This window comes from Echinops telfairi, unplaced genomic scaffold (genome assembly GCF_000313985.2).
Source record: "Echinops telfairi isolate 266 unplaced genomic scaffold, ASM31398v2 ScPeMD7_30;HRSCAF=105, whole genome shotgun sequence".
Lineage (NCBI taxonomy): Eukaryota > Metazoa > Chordata > Mammalia > Afrosoricida > Tenrecidae > Echinops > Echinops telfairi.
In genome coordinates, this window is record NW_022103927.1 from 2,895,872 (window position 1) to 2,915,169 (window position 19,298).

Here is a 19,298-nt window from a genome sequence, read left to right on the forward strand (position 1 = left end):
AACTCATGACCCTACCATTTACTACCTGGGTGACCATGAGAAACTTACCTCAACTTGTTAGGTCTCAGCTTCATCTCTATATTGAGGCTAGCACTACAGCAACTACTTCAAGGACTAACACTGTGAGGACTAAAATCTTAGGGCAGGGGCTACTGTTAATGCTGCTAGCTACCACTGAGTGACTCTCATTCACACTGACATAAACACTGCCCAGTCCTGTACCGTCTTCATGATAGTTGGTATGTTTTGAGACCACTGTTGTGGCTATCATTTCAATCTTGAGAGTTTTCCTTGTTTTAGCTGATCCTCCACTTAACTGCACACAATGTCCTTTTCTAGTGATGGGTCTTCCCTAATGACGTGCAAAATAAACAAGGTAAATCTCACCACACTCACTTTTAAGGTGCATTCTAGTTGTATGTCTTCTAAGACCATTTTGTTATTCTTATGGCAGTCCACAGCATGTGTAATATTCTTTGCCAACACCACAATTCAAACCCAACTATCTAGTAATAAGTCAGAAACAAAACTGTCACTAAATTAATTCTGACTTAGTGAAACTACAGGACAGAGGAAAACTGCCCATGAAGTGTAAATCTTCACAGAAGCAAGGTATCATATCTTTCTCCTGTAGAAAAGTTGGTGGATGTAAACCGCCAACCTTGTACTTAGCAGTTGACCACTTTAACCGCTATGTCATGAGGTATCCTCTCTATTAATAATAAGCTCTAAATACATATTTTTATGATGATGATGAATAGTTGAATATTAATTTCTAAGGAAAAAGAATAAAAGTAACAATTTGCTGAAAATGTAAAGGAAGATATCCATTTAATTACATTGCTCCAAAATATATAAATTCAAAAACTGACATAATTACAAATATTCTTCAACAACTCATAATCACAGTAGGAGAGTATAATATACCTTGTTCAGTGAATGATACATCAACAGACCAGTATTATAAACTTGCAGATTCAAAACATGAAGCTTGATGTAGTGTATATATGAAAAAAAACATACTTTGATTTCAACCATACATGAAGCATTTTTAAAAACCGACAATATGCTAAGTAAATCAATTAGGAACAGAATGTAGCTGTAATAACACTGTCCCAGCCTTGCCGTTATCACCTACTCCCTGGCCCCCAAAATGTTGTCATCTACCAATAAGTATTTTGTTTTCACTTTTCCACATTAACAAGGCAACCAGAAGTAAAATGGGGTTTCAAAAAGTTCATGTGGAAATGCCATTATCTTTCAATTCCATTATTCCACAAATTTTGTGAAACCCCTCAAACAGCTCAGGGATGGTATCCTGGGAAATCAGGATCTGTGACTTTGGGCCACTCTGTCATTAACCTGTGGCTTTCATCCTTTCATGGTCACACAATAGCTCCTCTCACTCTGGCCACTGTGCCTGTTGTTACAAAAGACAAGATGTGAAGGACCAAGCTATAGAAAACCACTCTTGTCCTACAGCATTCCCAGGAGCCACAGCCAGTGGTTTCTCATACTCATACTGACGAGCACTGAGGGACATGGCTTCTCTTGGTGGTAAGGAGGGCTGGGAAGGGAAGGATTTTGAATACTGCACATTACCAACCTGAGCAACAACAAAAAAGAAAACACATACATTTTTGTAAAGAAGGGGAAATTGGGGAGGCAACCAGTAGTATATGTCATACTAAGAAAAGAAATTTCAACAAATATCTAAGATTTGACGGTCCCAAGACACACACACACAGTACACTATTGTTTTACATTTCATTGTATGTTAGGTGTAACAATAAAAATATACCCATGGGCCTCTCACTCCCTGATTTCAGACTTATCATACAGCCACGTAATCAAAACAGCGTGGTATTAGTACAAAGACAGATATGTAGACCCAGAACAGAAAATCCAGAAATAAAACCAAGCACTTACAGACACCTGGTCTTTGATAAAGGATTAAAATACATTAAATAGGGAAGAGATCATCTTTTTAATAAATGGTGCTGGACATACTGCAAAGGAATGAAACAGGACCTATACCTCACATCATATACAAAAATGAACTCAAGTTGGATTAAAGACTTTAAACCCTAGGGCTAAAAGGACCAATGAAAACAGAGGGACAAATTTAAAGGCCCTAATACAAAGCATAAATACACCCCTAAACATAAAGAAAAATGCCCCCACTACAGAAGACAAAATAGACAACTATGGCCTCCTAAAAATATAACATTTATGTACATCAAAAGACTTCATCAAAAAAGTAAAAAGAGAACCAACAGACAGGGGCAAAAATCTTTGGCAATGACATACTAGATAAAGAGATACTCTAAAAAATCTATAGAAAACTACAACACCTATTAAGAACCCAAATAATCAAATAAAAATGGGCAGAAGATATAGACAATTTACTAAAGATGACATCCAGGTGGCCAACAATTACATAAAGAAATGCTCACAATAATTAGCTACAAGAGAAATACATATTAAGAGAAAAATGAGATACCACTTTACATAGCTCCAATGGCAATTTTTTTTAAAACAGAAAATAAAATGCTGGAGAAGATATGAGATATTGGAACATTTATACATTGTTGGTGGGATTACAGAACTGTACAGCCATTATAGAAAAGAATAAAGCACTCCCTTAACTTAATTCAAATAGAAATGCTACATGACCTTGCAATTTCCACTCAGTATATGCCAAAAACAAAAATACAAACAGATGTATGTACACCATGTTTATTGCAGTGTTATCTTCAATAACTAATAGATAGAAACAACCAACAAGCCAGACTGTAGGGGAACAGTCTGATACATATTTATGATGAAATATTATACACCTCTAAAAAATAATATAACTATCAAAAATGTCATGGTATGGAGGAATTTGGGAGACATTATGCTCAGTAAAGTTAGTCAATCTCATAAAGACAAATACTGCATGGCACCAGGGTTATTTTTTTTTTAAAGCTAAGAAAAAATCATTTTTACACCAAAAGAAGCAGACTTTGAACACTACAACAAGGTGGGGGGTAAGGGAAAAGATAGGGAGGGAGGGTGGAAGGAGAGGGTAAAATATAGACATATATATATATCATTCAAAATTTTAATTCCAAACACTTCATGAGTCAAAGAACAAGTAACCATGGAAATAAAGACATTTAGAATTAAAATAATATATAAATGTACCAAAACATGATGTAGCTAAAATAATTTAAGGATATTTATAGCCTAAATATTTACATTTTTTAAACTAGAACTTAATTAGCAAAGGGTCCACCATATGGATGTGACACTGATAAAGGCAAGTCAATATTCCTCCTGTTTTCTCTCCCATTGTGAGTCCTTTTGTGCACAGTAAGTGAAGAATTATGCCGAAAAGCTTTCTCACACTGATTACATGCATACGGTTTCCCTGAGGTATGGGTTCTCACATGTACAGTAAGGTGTGAAGACTGGCCAAAGGCCCGCCCACATTCCTGGCAGGTGTAGGGTTTCTTGCCAGTGTGAGTTCTCATGTGTTTCCTAAGGGATGAGAGTTCACTAAAGGCTCGCCTACATTCCTGGCATGCATAGGGCTTCTCTCCTGTGTGAGTACGCATGTGACTCTTAAGAGTTGAGAGACGACTCAGAACCTGACCACAAGTACCACATTCATAAAGTTTCTCCCCAGTGTGTATCCTCTTGTGAACATTGAGATGAGTGCTTGTCCGAAAGGGTTTCCCACACTGGTTGCATTCATAAGGCTTCTCTCTAGTGTGAGTCCGCATATGTGTCTTTAGAGAGGAGTGCTCCCTGAAGGCTTTCCCACACTGACCACAGTCAAAGGGTTTTTCTCCAGTATGCGTTCTCAAGTGACTCCTAAGAGATGATGGCTGATTATAAGCTTTCCCACAATCCTTACATCCATATGGTTTCTCTCCTGTATGATTTCTCTGGTGCAAAATCAGGTTAAAGTTCCTTGTGAAGGTCTTCCCACATTGATTGCATTCAAAGGGCTTCTCTCCAGTATGAACTCTCATGTGTCGTCGAAGATTTGAGGAATACTTGAAAGCTTTCCTACACTCTTCGCATTCAAAAAACTTCTCTGACGTGTGAGTTTTTTCATGTCTAGTAAGGTCAGAGCAATATCTGAAGGATTTCTCACATTTGTTACATGCATAGCTTTTATCTAAACTACAAATTTTCTCAGGTATAAACAGGTGAGAGCGCTGGAAAAAAGACTGTCCATTTTCTTTATATCCATAGGGGTCATCTCCAGTATAGATTCTCTGACATTGAAAAAGTGTTTGGAAACTGTTAAAGGGTTTCTCAAATTCATTACATTTACAGAGTTTTCTTCCAGGTTGAGGTTGTTCCTGTAGATTAAAAAAGATAACTGTGAAGAATAAAGGCTTTATTGCGTTTATATTCTCCCCCATGTGAATTCTTCATGAGGAACATTTATGAAAATGATGACTTGAAGAAGCTCTGTGAGTACAGAACTCTTGATCTAGTCTATTAGTTTCCCCCAACCCATGCTGTTCTAATATGTAAATAGACCAGAGATGGTCCCTGTGTATTAGTCTACCACAATCTCCACGTTTTTATTTACAACAGGTTAGAACCATTACCCAAAAACCACTGATGCCAAACTCAAAAATTTTACACATTCAATTGTCTTAAATATAACTCAAATAATCATAATTTTAGCCATTTCAAGTCTACCTACGTGACATAAAAACAAACATTGCTTCCAACTAATTTGGGCTCAGAGAGGCCATATAAGACAGAGTTAAACTGGCCCCACAGAATTTTCAAAGTAGTAATGTTTTATGGAAGCAAAATACCCTTTCGCCCAAAGAGCAGTTAGTGAGTTCAAACCACCAACCTTTTAGTGAGCCATCAGTGCTTAGCCAATGTACCACAGCGCTTCTTACCCACTTGACAGACCCTGACAAATTGCTCCCAACATCTGCTAACCATATATGAAGCTAACACTGTTGTTATAAAAGACCTTAAAACTGCTGCAGCCCTGCGAGCTCTCTGACCCAGATACTCATCACCTTGATAGTAAGGGATGTCAGCTAAACACATAAGTTCCTCTCCACCAGAAGTTCTCTTATTCTCATCCCCTTATAGGTGATCTGGGAAGTCTCCATACATCACTGTGTCTAGGTGTCTTGCTAGAAGGAATTTCCTGTCATGAAACCTTATCCAATGTCAGCCAATAAAAAGTATGTGTGCCACTGCTTCTCATGTCTGTTCTTTGATCAGTCCCCAAATCCTCAAACTTACCACATAGTCACAGACACGGTCCCAAGAAACCCTGTTCTATTGCTTTAAGTGTTCTTGTGTTACTTTTCTGACAGCAGTCTCAGATTTCCCCTATAACAATATAATAAAAAATAATTCCTGTGAACCTTACCCTTTTTGTGCCAGTATATGGAATCTCCAAAACAATATCTTGGTTAAGAACTGACTCTTGACTTTGAAGCTGAGGTTCTAAAACAAATTATGATGAAAAATTTAGGAACACAGAGAAGGGAACTGTAGGATCTAGGTAACCAAAAAATTTAAACAATGCATGTGTGGCTTTTTTGTTATTGTTGTTTTCAAATACCCTAATTATGGAAAGAAATTTCAAATGCATTCAAGAATTCCACAATGATTAGAAATGAAACCGAGAGAGGACAGTAACACAAATTTACACTGGAGAGAAGTAGATAAAACACATACATGGAACCAGGAATAGACCTGTCTACCTATTAATGAAAGAAAAAAGATATCAGAATTCTCTAGGGGAACTCACACCAAACAATCCAGTTTTCTCAGTCAAAGGCATTGGAATGTTTTTTGGATTAACAATTTCCACATGTTCCCCTCTAGCAACCAGATCATCTCTCTATTATAATTCTTACCTGCCTGGTGCTTAACTGGGCACATTTCTTGAAAGAGTCTTTTCTCAGTGATCCACAGCTCTTCTCTTTGTCCCCAAGAGGAAAATAAACTGGGTTGGCAGAGTTGGGAGCCTGCTCATGGGATGAGACATCTGTGTGAGAAGTCTGTGCCCTTGCATAAAACTAGGGCTAAAGTTTCTAGGCGTTCTGAGGATGACAGTAGCAAAATAAATATGCCTGAACTCACAGGAACTCTGTAAAACTCGCCCACTATACAGTCAAAATTCTTGAAAAAGCTCCCTCACTGAGTCCCAGAGAATGATGAGGCTCTCCAATCCCAGAAACACAGGGCCAACCTCAGGGACATACTTGAGAAGCCAGGAAGCATTTAACCATGAAGAAACAGATCAGTTAATGGATGAAACCACAGGCTCGTAAGCTTGCAAGGGCAAGATGTTCAAAAGATGTCTCTTTCCCCTATTTCCCAAACTAGCACAGTTCCAAGAACTCATGTGTGTACAGATGAGGCAATAGGGCCAGTCTTACCCACTGTGGCCATGTTCCTGAGGTTCTCCAGCATCACTTCTCTGTACAGACTTCTCTGGGCAGAGTCCAGAAAAACCCATTCTTCTTGGGTAAACACCACAGTCACATCCTCCAAAGTTACCGGTTCCTAAAACATCACACCCATCCCAGCTCAATCACAAATCAATACCACCAGCAGTCGCAGAGGGCAGTAGCCTGAAGAAGGGAGACACCATGCAGAGGATGTTCAGACTGAGCTCTGTGGTGCTCCAGAACCTACCCCTTGGCGCAACCTCAGAACCAAAGCTCTTTGCTATCTGTCACTGTCTGAGTAATGATGTGACTTCTAAAGACCTCTGCTTCATGAAAAAACTTGTCCATCTACAACTAGCCACAAATCCCTTGCAGTCGTATTCCTCTAGCTCTAGGATCTAGCAGACCTGACTATGCTAAAGCAGAAGAAATATTTGGTAAGTGAGAGACGTGTTTGCTCAGGAAGACTTTGAAACACAGACAGCTCACATCCCGATTTTATTTCCCCACCCAACAATCAGCAGAACACAGTGCTCAACCATCTGGGAAGGGTCTGAATGAGGGAGTGTGAACATTCTCTGGCCTTCCCCACACCGCCTACAAGAAACCCAACACCCAGAAGCCTAGACACTAGTCTTGGGCATACCAATATCCTTTGGTGCAAAAAAGATTTCTTACTTACCTGTGAGCAGGTGGTCAGCAACCCAGTAGCCATCACTACTTCTTCTCTGCTCTCCTCCTGGAACCAGGCTGGGTCCTGAGCAGGTAGAACTGAAGAAGGGAGGAGCTGTGAGAGCCCATGCCTAGCCCAATGCACATACACATGGCCTGAAAGCTGCCCTGCTATGTAAGCAACTATATGTATGTATACAGACACACACAAAAGAAACACAGATACATGTACAAACACAGCACACATAGAACATATACAAAGATACACACATGCATGCACAGACATACACACACAGGTGTGTGTATATATATATATCCACACATGTATTCACCTACAAACGCACAGGTACACACACAACATGCATACACAGTCACATATACACACAAAGACACACTTATACACACGCACACCCACACATTTGTCAGGAGGGTTAGAGTACTATACAAAATTTACAGATAAGGAACACACACACACTACAAATCACAGGAGCCATTGTCTCAATTTACTAACAGACTCTGGAGATCCTGAGGCTTTACAATCTCCTTTCTTTGACTTAGTTTCTTGGACAGTTTGTCCTATCTGAGTACTCAGCCATTCCTCTGTCCTCCTCTGCAGGGCTAGTATTGACCCGCTGTCTTACCCCAAGCAGGGAACTGATAAACCACTAGCGATCATTGTGAGAGAGGGTCTTTACTGCCTGCCTTCAAATCACTAGCATCAGGGATCCTCCCTCTCTCCTACTGCAGGCTTACCAGCAACTCTCTGACCATCTTGGCCTCCTTACCTTCACTTTTCCCTCTTGATCAGACCTCTTCCCTTGGCATTTAAACCTGAGCACAGTTAAGCCCTGATCCCATCTCTCCTTCTAGCTGCTGTTCTATCTTTGTGTTCCTCTGTGTCCATCCCATCACGACCGACTCACTTCTTACCTCCTGAAGGTCAACACCTCAACAGAACCACCAGAGAGCCCTTCCATTGTGCAGACTCCAGTTCATGTGACCGGTCATACAACACCTCCTCTTGTACCTTGGTGTCAGTGACCGCATCCCAAGCCATCCTCCTTGGTCAAGTCCATCATCAGCTGTTGGCAACCTCGCCATGCAGACCTTTCCCTTTCTTCTCCCTTTACTGTAAGCACTGTCAGGCAACCTCACACGACCTCAAGCATCGAGTCTCAATTCTAACTTGACAAGGTCATAATTTCCAGGCTGACTCTCACTTCTCAACTCCAGACCCATATGTCCAACAGTTAAGGGTTGATATGTGCCCTCTAAAAAAGATATGTGCAAGGTCTAACCCCTTGCACTTGTGTAGGTGGCCTTGTTTGGAGAGAAGGTCTTCGAAAATGTTATCAGTTAGTATGAGGTCATTCTACAGTACAGTGAACCTAAATCCTATATTACTGATATCTTTAAAACAGAGAAGAGACACACGGGGAAATACAGAGACAAGATGGTCAGAGTGGAGTGAAAGATCTACAAGTCCAGGAACTAAGGATGGCCAGCGATCACCAGAAGCTAGGAGAGAGGTATGGTATAAATATTCTCTCAGAACTCCGATAAGTAACTCATTCTACTGACACTTCATGTTGAAATCCTGGCTTCAAGAACTATGAAAGGATACATTTCTAGAGGGTTTTGTTTCTGTATTTTAATTTCTGTCATTTTAAGGTGCTTGAGGTGCTTTGTTACAGCAGCCCTAAAAAATTAATATACCACTATCAGCTCAAATATCTCCACTTGCCTATCTGAGGAAACTTTATGGCATTTAGTCCCATTAAGTTTACTACCTTCTTCCCAAAGTCTGCTCTTACCAAGCTGTCCCCAATCTCAGGAAGTTACAACCCTGCATACGGCTGATCAGATCAGAAATCTCACCTTAAGCAATCCTGTACACACCAACAATTTTTTTAAATCACTGATGACATCTCTATACTTAGTATTCACCTCTACCCCTTCTCCTTGCTCCCTATTACCACAGTGACTAATTCCTACATTACATCTTCTGTTATGGATAGAATAAGGTCCCCCCCAAAAATGTATGGTATAAATTCTAATCCCTGTACATCATCAAAAATCATTTCAAGCTCCATTTTGAAGTATATTGATGTCTGTGATAGGATAGTATCTATATGCCTACAAGGAAAATCAGTTAAGACAACTATCCTGTACTCCAATGTCTGTACCAACCACTAAAAGCACTCACCCGCTAAATCCACTGATGAATAATTCTACCAACATCTGCATCTGGAATGGATCAAATATGCAATCAAGATGCATAAATAATTACCGGTAACTGGCATGTGAAAGTTGGAAACAAAGAGGAAGAATCAGTAGTTGGAAATTTTGGCCTTGGTAATAGAAATGACATTGCAGATAACATGATAGAATTTTGTAAGACTAACTACATCTACATTGCAAACACTTTTTTTTAATCATTTTATTGGGGGCTCGTACAACTCTGATCACAATCCATACATCCATCCATTTGTGTCAAGCACATTTGTACATTTGTTGCCATCATCATTCTCAAAACAGGCCTTGGTATCAGCTCATTTTTTACCCTCCTTCCCCCACCCTCCCTCTCTCACGAACCCTTGATTTTATAAATTACTATTATTTTTTCATGTCCTACACGGTCTGATGTCTTTTCAAGAACATAAATACTAACTATACATGTGGGTGTTACCTAACAGAACACACAGAAATAAACTGACTACGTCTGTGAGGGGAAACCATAGAGGAGTCAACACCAGTAGCCAAAACAAGGCTAGGGGCCAACTGTGCAACATCCCTCAATGGTTCATATAAACATCCGGTGGAAGCTGAGAAATTTAAACAGTCCACAAGAGTGAAAATACGACCTTGAGTATATCCTACCTGAATTTAGAAGACATCACAAGAACCGATTTAATGCATTGAGCACAAAAAAGAAAGATGAGTTGTAAGAAAACATCGAGAACATGATAGAAAGAAAACCAAGGGTTTAAAAAGACAAGAGAGAAAGAAAATAACAAAATGGATGTCAGAGGTGACGCTGAAACTAGCTCTTGCTCACAGAGAAGCTAAAGCAAATGGAAGAAATGATTGAGTACGAGCTGAACAAAATATTTCAAAGAGCAGCTCGAGAAGACAAAGTATTAAGATGAAATGTATGAAGACCTGGAGTTAAAAACCTAAAAATGACCCTAATACAGCCAGGTTTCCACTGCTGCAATCTGTACAGGAGCGAGCAAGGGGCCACGTGGAGCTCTGCAGGGGTCACTGGGAACCCCTGAGAAGCTCAGACAAGGATCTCCCCCATCAGTCGACAGCACCCTGAATCCAGACTTCTAACCTCCGGAACTGTGAGAAAATTTGTTTCTTAAAGTCACCCACTTGTGATGTATCTGTAATAGCAGCAGTACCAGGACACAGAGGTACCCCCATATACATAAGTAACAAGAGATGTCTTTATATGTATCACCTGATGATGCCACACAATGCCTACAATCAGGGTAAATGGAAGGGGAGAGTGTGTTTGGTGCATAACAGGAAGACGGCGGCCCACAATCAAGAGCACTCACTCACCAGCGGAACTGGACAACCCTGGGTTGGAGAGGTCCAGCACAGGCACTGCCCACCTCTGGGTCAGCACGGGCACCTTTGGAACCTAGACAGAGTGACGGAGGTTCTGATTAGAGCCATAAAGCTATGGGATTCCGCTCACACCCATATACCCTCATTGAATTTGCACAATGACTCTGCTCTGGGGAATGTACCCATAAAAGGGGCATCCCATTTACCGTGATGAGACTTACCTACTGCTTGACTATATTAAACAAATCACTGTGATAGAATCTTAGTTCCAAAATGAGATGGGGAGTGTCCAGGATAAAGTGGCTGCCAGCAGCAGGGGAGCCACCGTGGAGAAAACGCTGGAGTAAAGCTGCAGGGATGAACAGTTAGGCCAGCTGCCAGGCAGCAGGAAAAGTTACGGGAATGGAGGGAGTGAGGTTGGTTGAGTAGTTCCCAGAAGGAAGCACTACGCTACGTCCAGAGAGTAACTTGAATTTCCCTAGAACAGCACTGCTTTCTCTAAGGCAGCGGTTCTCAACCTGTGGGTCACGACCCCTTTGGGGGTCGAACGACCCTTTCATAGGGGTTGCCCAATTCATAACAGTAGCAAAATTACAGTTATGAAGTAGCAACAAAAATAATTTTATGGTTGGGGGGAGGGTCACCACACCATGAGGAACTGTATTAAAGGGTCGCGGCATTAGGAAGGTTGAGAACTACTGCTCTAAGGGTTACACCTGACTTGAATTTCTCAGGGATCCTTTGGCATTGAGTAAAAGCAAGAATTGGGCAAGGCATTCCTTGCAGTGCAAGAAAGAGCTGAACAGGGATCCTGGACACACTGGGCGCATCAGGGACAGGGAGGACTGTCATTGGTAGGCGATATCTTGCATGCAAAGCTGGCAGAGTTTGCTGGTAGATAGGAGGGGCGAGATCATGGAAGCCATTGCCCCTTCAGCTCATCTGCCAGGGGGCCAGGGAACTCAGTGTCCAGCTTTCACAGGTGCTTAATAGTGGGGGGCTGGTAATAGGAGCCTGGTGGTGAAGTGGCTACACATTGGGCTGCTAACCACAAGATCATAAGTTCAAAACCACCAAATGACAACTTGGGAGAAAGATGAGGCTTTCTACTCCGATAAAGAGTTAGTCTTGGAAACCTAAAGGGCAGTTCTGGCCTGTCCTATTTGATGAGCCAGCATCAAATCAATGGCAGTGAATTTGTTTTCATTTTTGGAAAGTTAATAGAAGGAGAAATGATGACGTAAAATAGTTGAACAGAAAATTTCAAAAAAGGAGGCTTGAGAAAACAAAATAAAGTATTATAATGAAAGGTGCAAAAACTTGGGAGTTACAAATCAAAAGGGAAGAACACAATTAGCATTTCTCAAGTTGAAGGAACTAAAGAAAAAGTTCAGGCCTGTAGTTACAATATTGAAGGATTCTTTGGGCAAAATATTGTACAATACAAAAAGCAACAAAAGATGAATACAGAGTCACTGTACCCACAAGTAGAGATTAGCATTCTAACACATAAGGTCTTGTGGCTCTAAGGGTTAGGTGTTGGGCTACTAACCAAAAGATCAGTAGTTCAAACCTACTAGCTGCTCTTTGTCACAATGGTGAAGCTGACTGTTCCCATAAAGATTTACAGTCTAGGAAACCCTATATAGGGTCACTATGAGTCAGAATGGACTCAGTGGCAGTGGATTTTAGGGATTTTAATACATATTTGGCAGGGGGCATCTTATCCAAAACATGCTCAGCAATAAGCTGTTGTTATTGCTGTTGCTAAGTTGTTGTTATTGTTGTTGCTGTTGCAGCTGCTGCTGCTGTTGTTAGGTGCCATCAAGTGGGCTCCGACCCATAAAGGCCTTACGTACAACAGAACAAAACACGGCCCAGTCCTGCGCCATCCTCACAACCGTTCCTTTGCTTGAGCCCATTGTCGCAGCCACTGTATCTTATTGAGGGCCTTCCTCTTTTTCGCTGCCCCTCTATTTTACCAAGCCTGATGTCCTCCTCCAGGGACTGGTCTCTCCTAACAACATGTCCAAAGTACAGGTTAAGAAATCTCACGTGTCTTGCCTCTGAGGAATATGTGGAAAAGGAGAGATGGGATGAGAACTTCTCTACAATGATAGAAACATAAGTAGCTTATTAACTAACCCTTTAAAGTGGTTGCTTTTGTAAATCCAAATGTGGAAAACTTGTTTGGGTCATTAATTAAAACTATGCAATGTATTTTTCTGACAACTGAGGCAGTATGATCACGAATTGAGTATCAGAGGATACCAAAAAATGACTATTTATTTGGAGGAGGGAGGGGTGATAATGTCCTGATAGTCCTATAAGATGATTTTTTTTCTCATGAAATTAATACAGCCATGTGTGGTTTTCAATAGATGTCACAAAAGATGGCTAGGGGTTTTCTCCAGAGGAGCTCTGTCGCAGCCTATCTGAATACAGATGCCAGAATTAAATACAAAGCCTAGGATCTGCCTTCAGGGCACCATTCCTGCTCCTTCCAGGCCCTTCTAAAAGATATTCTGGGGCAGGCCTGAGGAAACTCCATATTCCCCTTCCCCTTTTTTCTTCTGTTGGGGACACAGACAGAGAAGAGGGCACAGTTCAGAGTACCTCATTATTCCCAACCATCCAGAGCCTCCCAACGCACTCACCATGACACACACCCGGGCTGAGAGGTCTCGGCAGGTGACCTCCTGCAACAGAAGAGAGACAATGGTAAAACAAGGACAAGACTGGAAGCAAAGGCAGACCGGCTAAAAATCTATATTGTTATCCACCACTGAGTATGCCCCTAACTCACAGTGATCTTATACACAGTAAAACAAAATGCACTGTGTGGTGCGGCACCATCCCCATGCTCTGTTACAGAATGAGCCACTCCGATCCACAGAGCTTGCACTGGCTGATTCTTGGAAGTAGATTCTCCAGGCCTTTCTTTCTAGTCCATCTTAGGCTGGAAGCTCTGCTGAGACCTGTTCAGCATCATAGCCACAAGCAAGCGCCCGCCGACAAATGGGCGGTGGTTGCCCATGAAGTACACTGGCCAAGAATCAAAGCTGTGTCTCCCTTATTTCTGACCAATGTAAAATCCCATGGCCGTTTTTTTCTTTGTATTGGAAAAGTTTATATTGGGCATTAGCCAGATGGAGTTTAGATGATTCCAATTTTGTTTGGCAATGTCTAAAGCAGTGGTTCTCAACCTTCCCAATGTCGCAACCCTTCATGTGCAACACCTCGTGTTGAGGTGACCCCCCCAACCATAAATTATTTTTGTTGCTACTTCATAACTGTAATGTTACTACTGTTATGAATCAGGCAACCCCTGTGAACAGGTCGTTTGGACCCTAAAGGGGTCGCGACCCACAGTTTGAGAACCACTGGTCTAAAGCATCATATTCAGGAGCCAGGTGAATATGTGCCTTCTTCTCCCTATCAGGCCTACCCAAGGTGTTGACCATGGCTATGTCAGTGTCACGGAGTTGCTTCACAGCCTGTTTGATCTGATGCTTATTGGCCTTGACATCCACAATGAACACGGGTGTTACTGTCAGTCTTCGTCATGTTGCCTCAGTGGTCAGGAGGAACTTGATAACGACACAGTGGTCGAGCCTAGTTCTCCTCAGGGTGTTCTTCCAAAGGTATTTGGGCTGCCTTCTTAGCCTCAGTGTCTTGGGCTGCCGGGCGATGGATGACATGCAGATTTTCACGTTTGTGTGTGGCCTTTCGGTGTAGCCTTCCTGGCCTTTGCTTTGGTTGCAGTTTGGGGAGGAAAGCCTATTACTATTGAGTCAATTCTGACTCAGCGATATTATAGGACAGCACAGAGCTGCCTCATGGGGTTTCCAAGGTTATACCCTTTATAAACACTATGAGGTAGTAGTCTGTTCTAGAAGGTTCCTGAGTCAAAACCAACTCAAAAATAATGTGTTCTGAACCTTCATGGAAGCCACCTGCCATACCTTTCTCCCAAGGAGTGCCTAGTGGATTCAAACCGCTGACCTTTCAGTAGAGTACTTAACTACCACAGCTCCTTTTCAGACTTTAACCAAAAACCAAACCCACTGCCATCGAATCAATTCCAACGCACTAGATCCATCCTACCGAACAGAGGAAAACTGCCCCTTTGGGTTTCAAAAGAAACAAAACAAAACTCGCTGCTGTAGATAGAGTTTGTTCCAACTGACAGCAACCCCACCAGACGACAAAACCGCCCCATGGGCTTCCGAGACTGGAACTCTTCATGGGAGTAGAAAGCCTCATCTTTCTCGTGAGGAGCAGCTGATGGTTTCCAACTGGTGGCCTTGGGGTAAGCAGCCCACACATAACCACTACACCACCAGAGCGTCAGAGACTGTTTTCACAGGGCGAGAAAGCCTCATCTCTCGCTCAGGGAGCAACTAGTGGTTTCAACTGCCGACCTTTGGGCTAGCAATGCGTAACCCACTACGCCACCAGGCCTCTTTTTCAAACCTTCGCCCCTGCTAATTCCCACTGGTTCCTCTCAATAAAAATTAAAAGTCTCTTGCTCCTCTTACATTTTCTCATATCGCTAAGACCTGCCATCATCCCCTTCCATCCTCATCCTTTTATCTATTCATCTAGGTGTTTTTAACCTCTCTCCTCTCTCATCCAGACCTGTGTTCAGTTTTCCAGGACTTCATTCCCAGCCCCAGCGCAGTGTGTGACACATGTAAAGTGCTTTACAGATCAGGGATCAGCCTTTTTTTTTTAAAGAGCCAGAAAGGAAGCTTATCAGGATTGTGGGTCATATGGTACCTGGTGCAACTACAAAGGGAAAGTAGCCTAAACTAAAGAACAAAAAATAATAACATAGCCTGGAGTCTATTCTGACTCAGAAAAACCCTTACATAGAGTTGATGAGGTTGTATAGGTGGAGGTGGGGGACGAGAGAGGGAACCTTATTTTTCTCCCACAGAGTAGCTCATGACTTTAAACCACTGACCTTTGGTTAGGCCAACATTGAACTTATTACATCACCAAAGTTCCTGTAACTAAAGTTAGCTCAAACCCAACTCACTGAAATCAACTTCATTCTGGTTCATGGGAACTCTAACGGAGTAGAATTGCTCCTGAGGGTTTCCTGGGCTGCAAATCTTTACAGAAAGCTTCATCTTCCTCCCACTGAGCAGGGGGAGTGGGGAGTTGAACGGCAGACCTTGTGATTCACAGTTCAATGTCAAGTCTATGACGACTCATAACAACCCCATAGGACAAGGGAGACCTGCCCCTGTGGGTTTCCGAGACTATAACTCATTATGGGAGTAGAAAGCCCCATCTTTCTCCCACCCAGAGCTGCTAAGGGTGTTCAAATTCTCTGTCCCCAAAAATGCCTATCACAAATTCATCCCTTGACAGTGCTTTTACCCCCTCCCACTCCCCACAAGCCACTCAAGCCATTTGACCACAGACCCAGACCTAACTTTCCATTTATAACAGCGGATAATACTAAATCTCACAATAAAAATGTGGATGTACGAATAAAAGGTTATGTTGCATAAGGGAGGGAGGGGAGGGAGGGTCCTCTGGCTGCAGTTTCCCTATCCATACCAGAGTTGAAGAGGGCCTGAGAGGATTGGGCTAAGTGTTCCCAGGGCCAGAAGTTCGAAGACACTTTAAGCGTCTTGGGGAGCCCCGAGTGATCAGGAAAGCAGACCTTGACGGCCTTATGCGGCCGTTTCCTCCCTTCCACACTTAGGATTAGCCCCAGGTGAGTTATGGGGGGCCCATTCGTGTTACCCTCCTAATGGATGCGACAGACCTGGACTGTATTCCCGCGACTTCCCTATCGAAAGGATGACAGTCCCGGCAGGGAGGAGGTACCTGAGGGCGAGGGATAGCGCGGGGTCGTCTCGGCCGCGGGGTCCGAGCGGTGCGAGCCCCACCCCGGCCAGTGACAACCGTGGGGAAGACGCTAGTCGGCCGCCCTCTGGCCCCGCCTCGCCCGCCCGCGGGCCCGGCCCACACCTGCACGCGGACCGGAAGCAGTCCCGCGGCGGCCCCGCGTAGCCCCCTCGCCACCTCCGCCCTCTCCTGTCGTGCACTTCCGTTTCCGGTTCGCACCGCCGGGAGCGGAAGTGACCGGTCACAGCGCTCGGGGCCCGGAGGGCTCTGAACCGCCAGGGCGGCAGAAAAGTCCAGCGGCGACGGCCCCTTTTTATCCAGTCTCGGCAGGAAACTATCTCGTTTCCATCCCAGAGGGATAGGGTCAGCCCAGGCCTGGAAATCGAGGCTTGTGCCGAAGGGCGGGTGGGGGTGGGGCTGAGAGGCGAGGCCTGAGAAATGAGGGCGGGAGGGCACGGGGCGGCGCCTCGCTGACACGTCTTGAGTTCTCTGTGTTTTTCTCTTGGCTTTCTCCGTGCTAAGCCAATTCCCTACAAAAACATACCCGAAATTCAGTTTGGAATGGGGGGAGAGTGGGTATGAAAGAGGAATTTTTTATTTCTTTTAAAAATAGGATGAATAGATCATTTCTTCTACAATTTACTTTGATCGCTAAGAATAAGATGTGGAAATCCTCCTAAGACGATAGATCTGACTCCCTTCAGTTCTTAAATTTTTTTTTTCAGTTCTTGAATTTTTTAAATTACATCGTACAGATAAATGCACATACGGAACGTTCAAACACGGTCTCATTCCATCTCTCAGTTGTCCTCACCAGAAACAACCGCTGTAGTAAGTTCCTTCATATTCTTTATAAGGTGCAAACTGAAAGCTGGACCTGTGTAAGACAGAAACGCATCAGAGAAGAAACACTTACACACTTTCCTCAAGTAGACAGTGATGTGCTAACACTGCACTCTGACAAAGGCAGCAATCTTGCAAGACCCAGAAAAAAAGCAGTGTTGACACTAAACAACCACCTGAATACATATAATAATTTTTTTATTCAGCTAAGACTAGTCCAGAATGTCTTCGGTCTGGGCAAAGGATCAAAGCCAGACTGGTTAGGTTGATCAAGATGCAAAGATGGTGGGTAGCACCAGCTTGTAGCAGCGTCCTGGCCTCAGGCACTCCATATTCCTGCAGCTGTGGCTTCTGAGGGGTACCCGGTTGCTTTACTTGAACCTCTGCCTCATCTTTCTTCTCTTGCGCTTCATTCTGCGCATTCTCTTCTTCCTCCACTTGGCTCTCATGGTTTGGAGGTTTCTAACAAGATGGCGCTAAAGCCCAGAATCATATAATAAATTTACAATGAGATGGGGGATCTGGGTTGTACAATTGTAATTGCCAATAACATAAAAATAAAATGGAGAAGATTGGTATAAATAAGAGAACTTTAAGATATTAAAGGGAATTTAAGTTATTTGGCAATAAAAGTTATCAAATAATAACAAAGGGAAAAATATAGTCCTAAAAATAACAGCTTTGAAGGTAGAGAACAAAGAAGCCATCAATCTCACCAGGAGAGGGGGTGTGGGGAATATTTAACAAAATGTTTGAAGTAAATTCTTCTCTATTGATAATTAATTGCAATGAATACAAATGAATGATATGCTAGTCAAGAAACAGTAGTAGACTGGACTACAAATACGGCACGTCTAGATGACAAGGGCACACTTTAAGCACAGGTGCATAAATAGATTAAAGTGGGGGTGGAGATACTTGACATCGCAAGTAAGCAGTAATACAAAGCAAACAGGAGTGGCAATGTTAATATATGACAATAAGTTTAAGTGAAAATTTATTATGAGACACAGAAGGACATTATATGCACCACCTTTTGGTGGATGGAACCATTTTAAAAAGGAATAAAGAAACATAAAACCTGCATAACATTAATCATTTGGACTTAACAGACTTAGAGCACACCACTGAACAGTAGCACAGTACACACACTACTTCATTGCACATATGTTTGGTTCGGACTATTTTTAGACACAAAGTAAATTTCAGTAAGGTTTTAAAAGTTAAATGTGAAAGCCTCTAATCTGACCATAACAGAAGGAAGCTACAAGTCAATAACAAAAAGAAATAAGGAAAGCTAAATTAATTTATGAAATTAGACTTAAAATTACAAATCCATTGGATTATCATTGAAATCAAAAGGAATACTTAGAATCTTAAGAATGTAATAAAACAGGTAGAAATCATTCATTTTAGTTAGTCTTGATCCTAGAGTACACATCATTTTAGTAGCCCATGTCACAAATTGGGAGGGATATTTAATGTGCTTTGCTGTAGACCCAAACATGATGTAGGATTGAGCTGTGAGTTGGCCTACCCACTTTATTCACAGACCATTTTTGTTGAAGAAAGAGTAGCAGACAGGTGATGGCTATTTAAACATAGTTATTTGGCAGACATGTTCTCAAACTACCTGTTGCTTCAAATAAACAACTGACCACTGCCATGACAAAATGTAAATTACTATGCAGATATTAGGATTATGGAGAACACTTTCCTGCCACCAGCTTCTCTTCAATTGAGATAGATGCTGACATTAACACGTGAATTTTTTAATAATGCCATATGCCAACATTTAGAAGTAATGCATAATGCATTACTTGATGCACCAGACATCTTCCAAGTGTTACTAAAAATCCCTTAAAAGTGAAAGAGTCCAATTTATTTTAGTGTAATATT

General features: G+C 42.3%; 1 protein-coding gene across 1 annotated transcript; it reads right to left on the reverse strand.

The window, feature by feature from the left end:
• Positions 1-2,723: 2,723 nt before the first annotated feature.
• ZNF333 (zinc finger protein 333) lies at positions 2,724-16,601 on the reverse strand. Its single transcript, XM_045289725.1, has 8 exons — positions 16,536-16,601; positions 13,346-13,387; positions 10,680-10,761; positions 7,120-7,208; positions 6,426-6,552; positions 5,901-6,011; positions 5,408-5,484; positions 2,724-4,358 (listed from the first exon to the last, which is right to left on the reverse strand). Exons 2-8 carry the CDS (start codon positions 13,346-13,348, stop codon positions 3,261-3,263), a joined length of 1,587 nt encoding a protein of 528 aa, XP_045145660.1. The 5' UTR covers positions 13,349-13,387; positions 16,536-16,601; the 3' UTR covers positions 2,724-3,260.
• Positions 16,602-19,298: the final 2,697 nt, after the last annotated feature.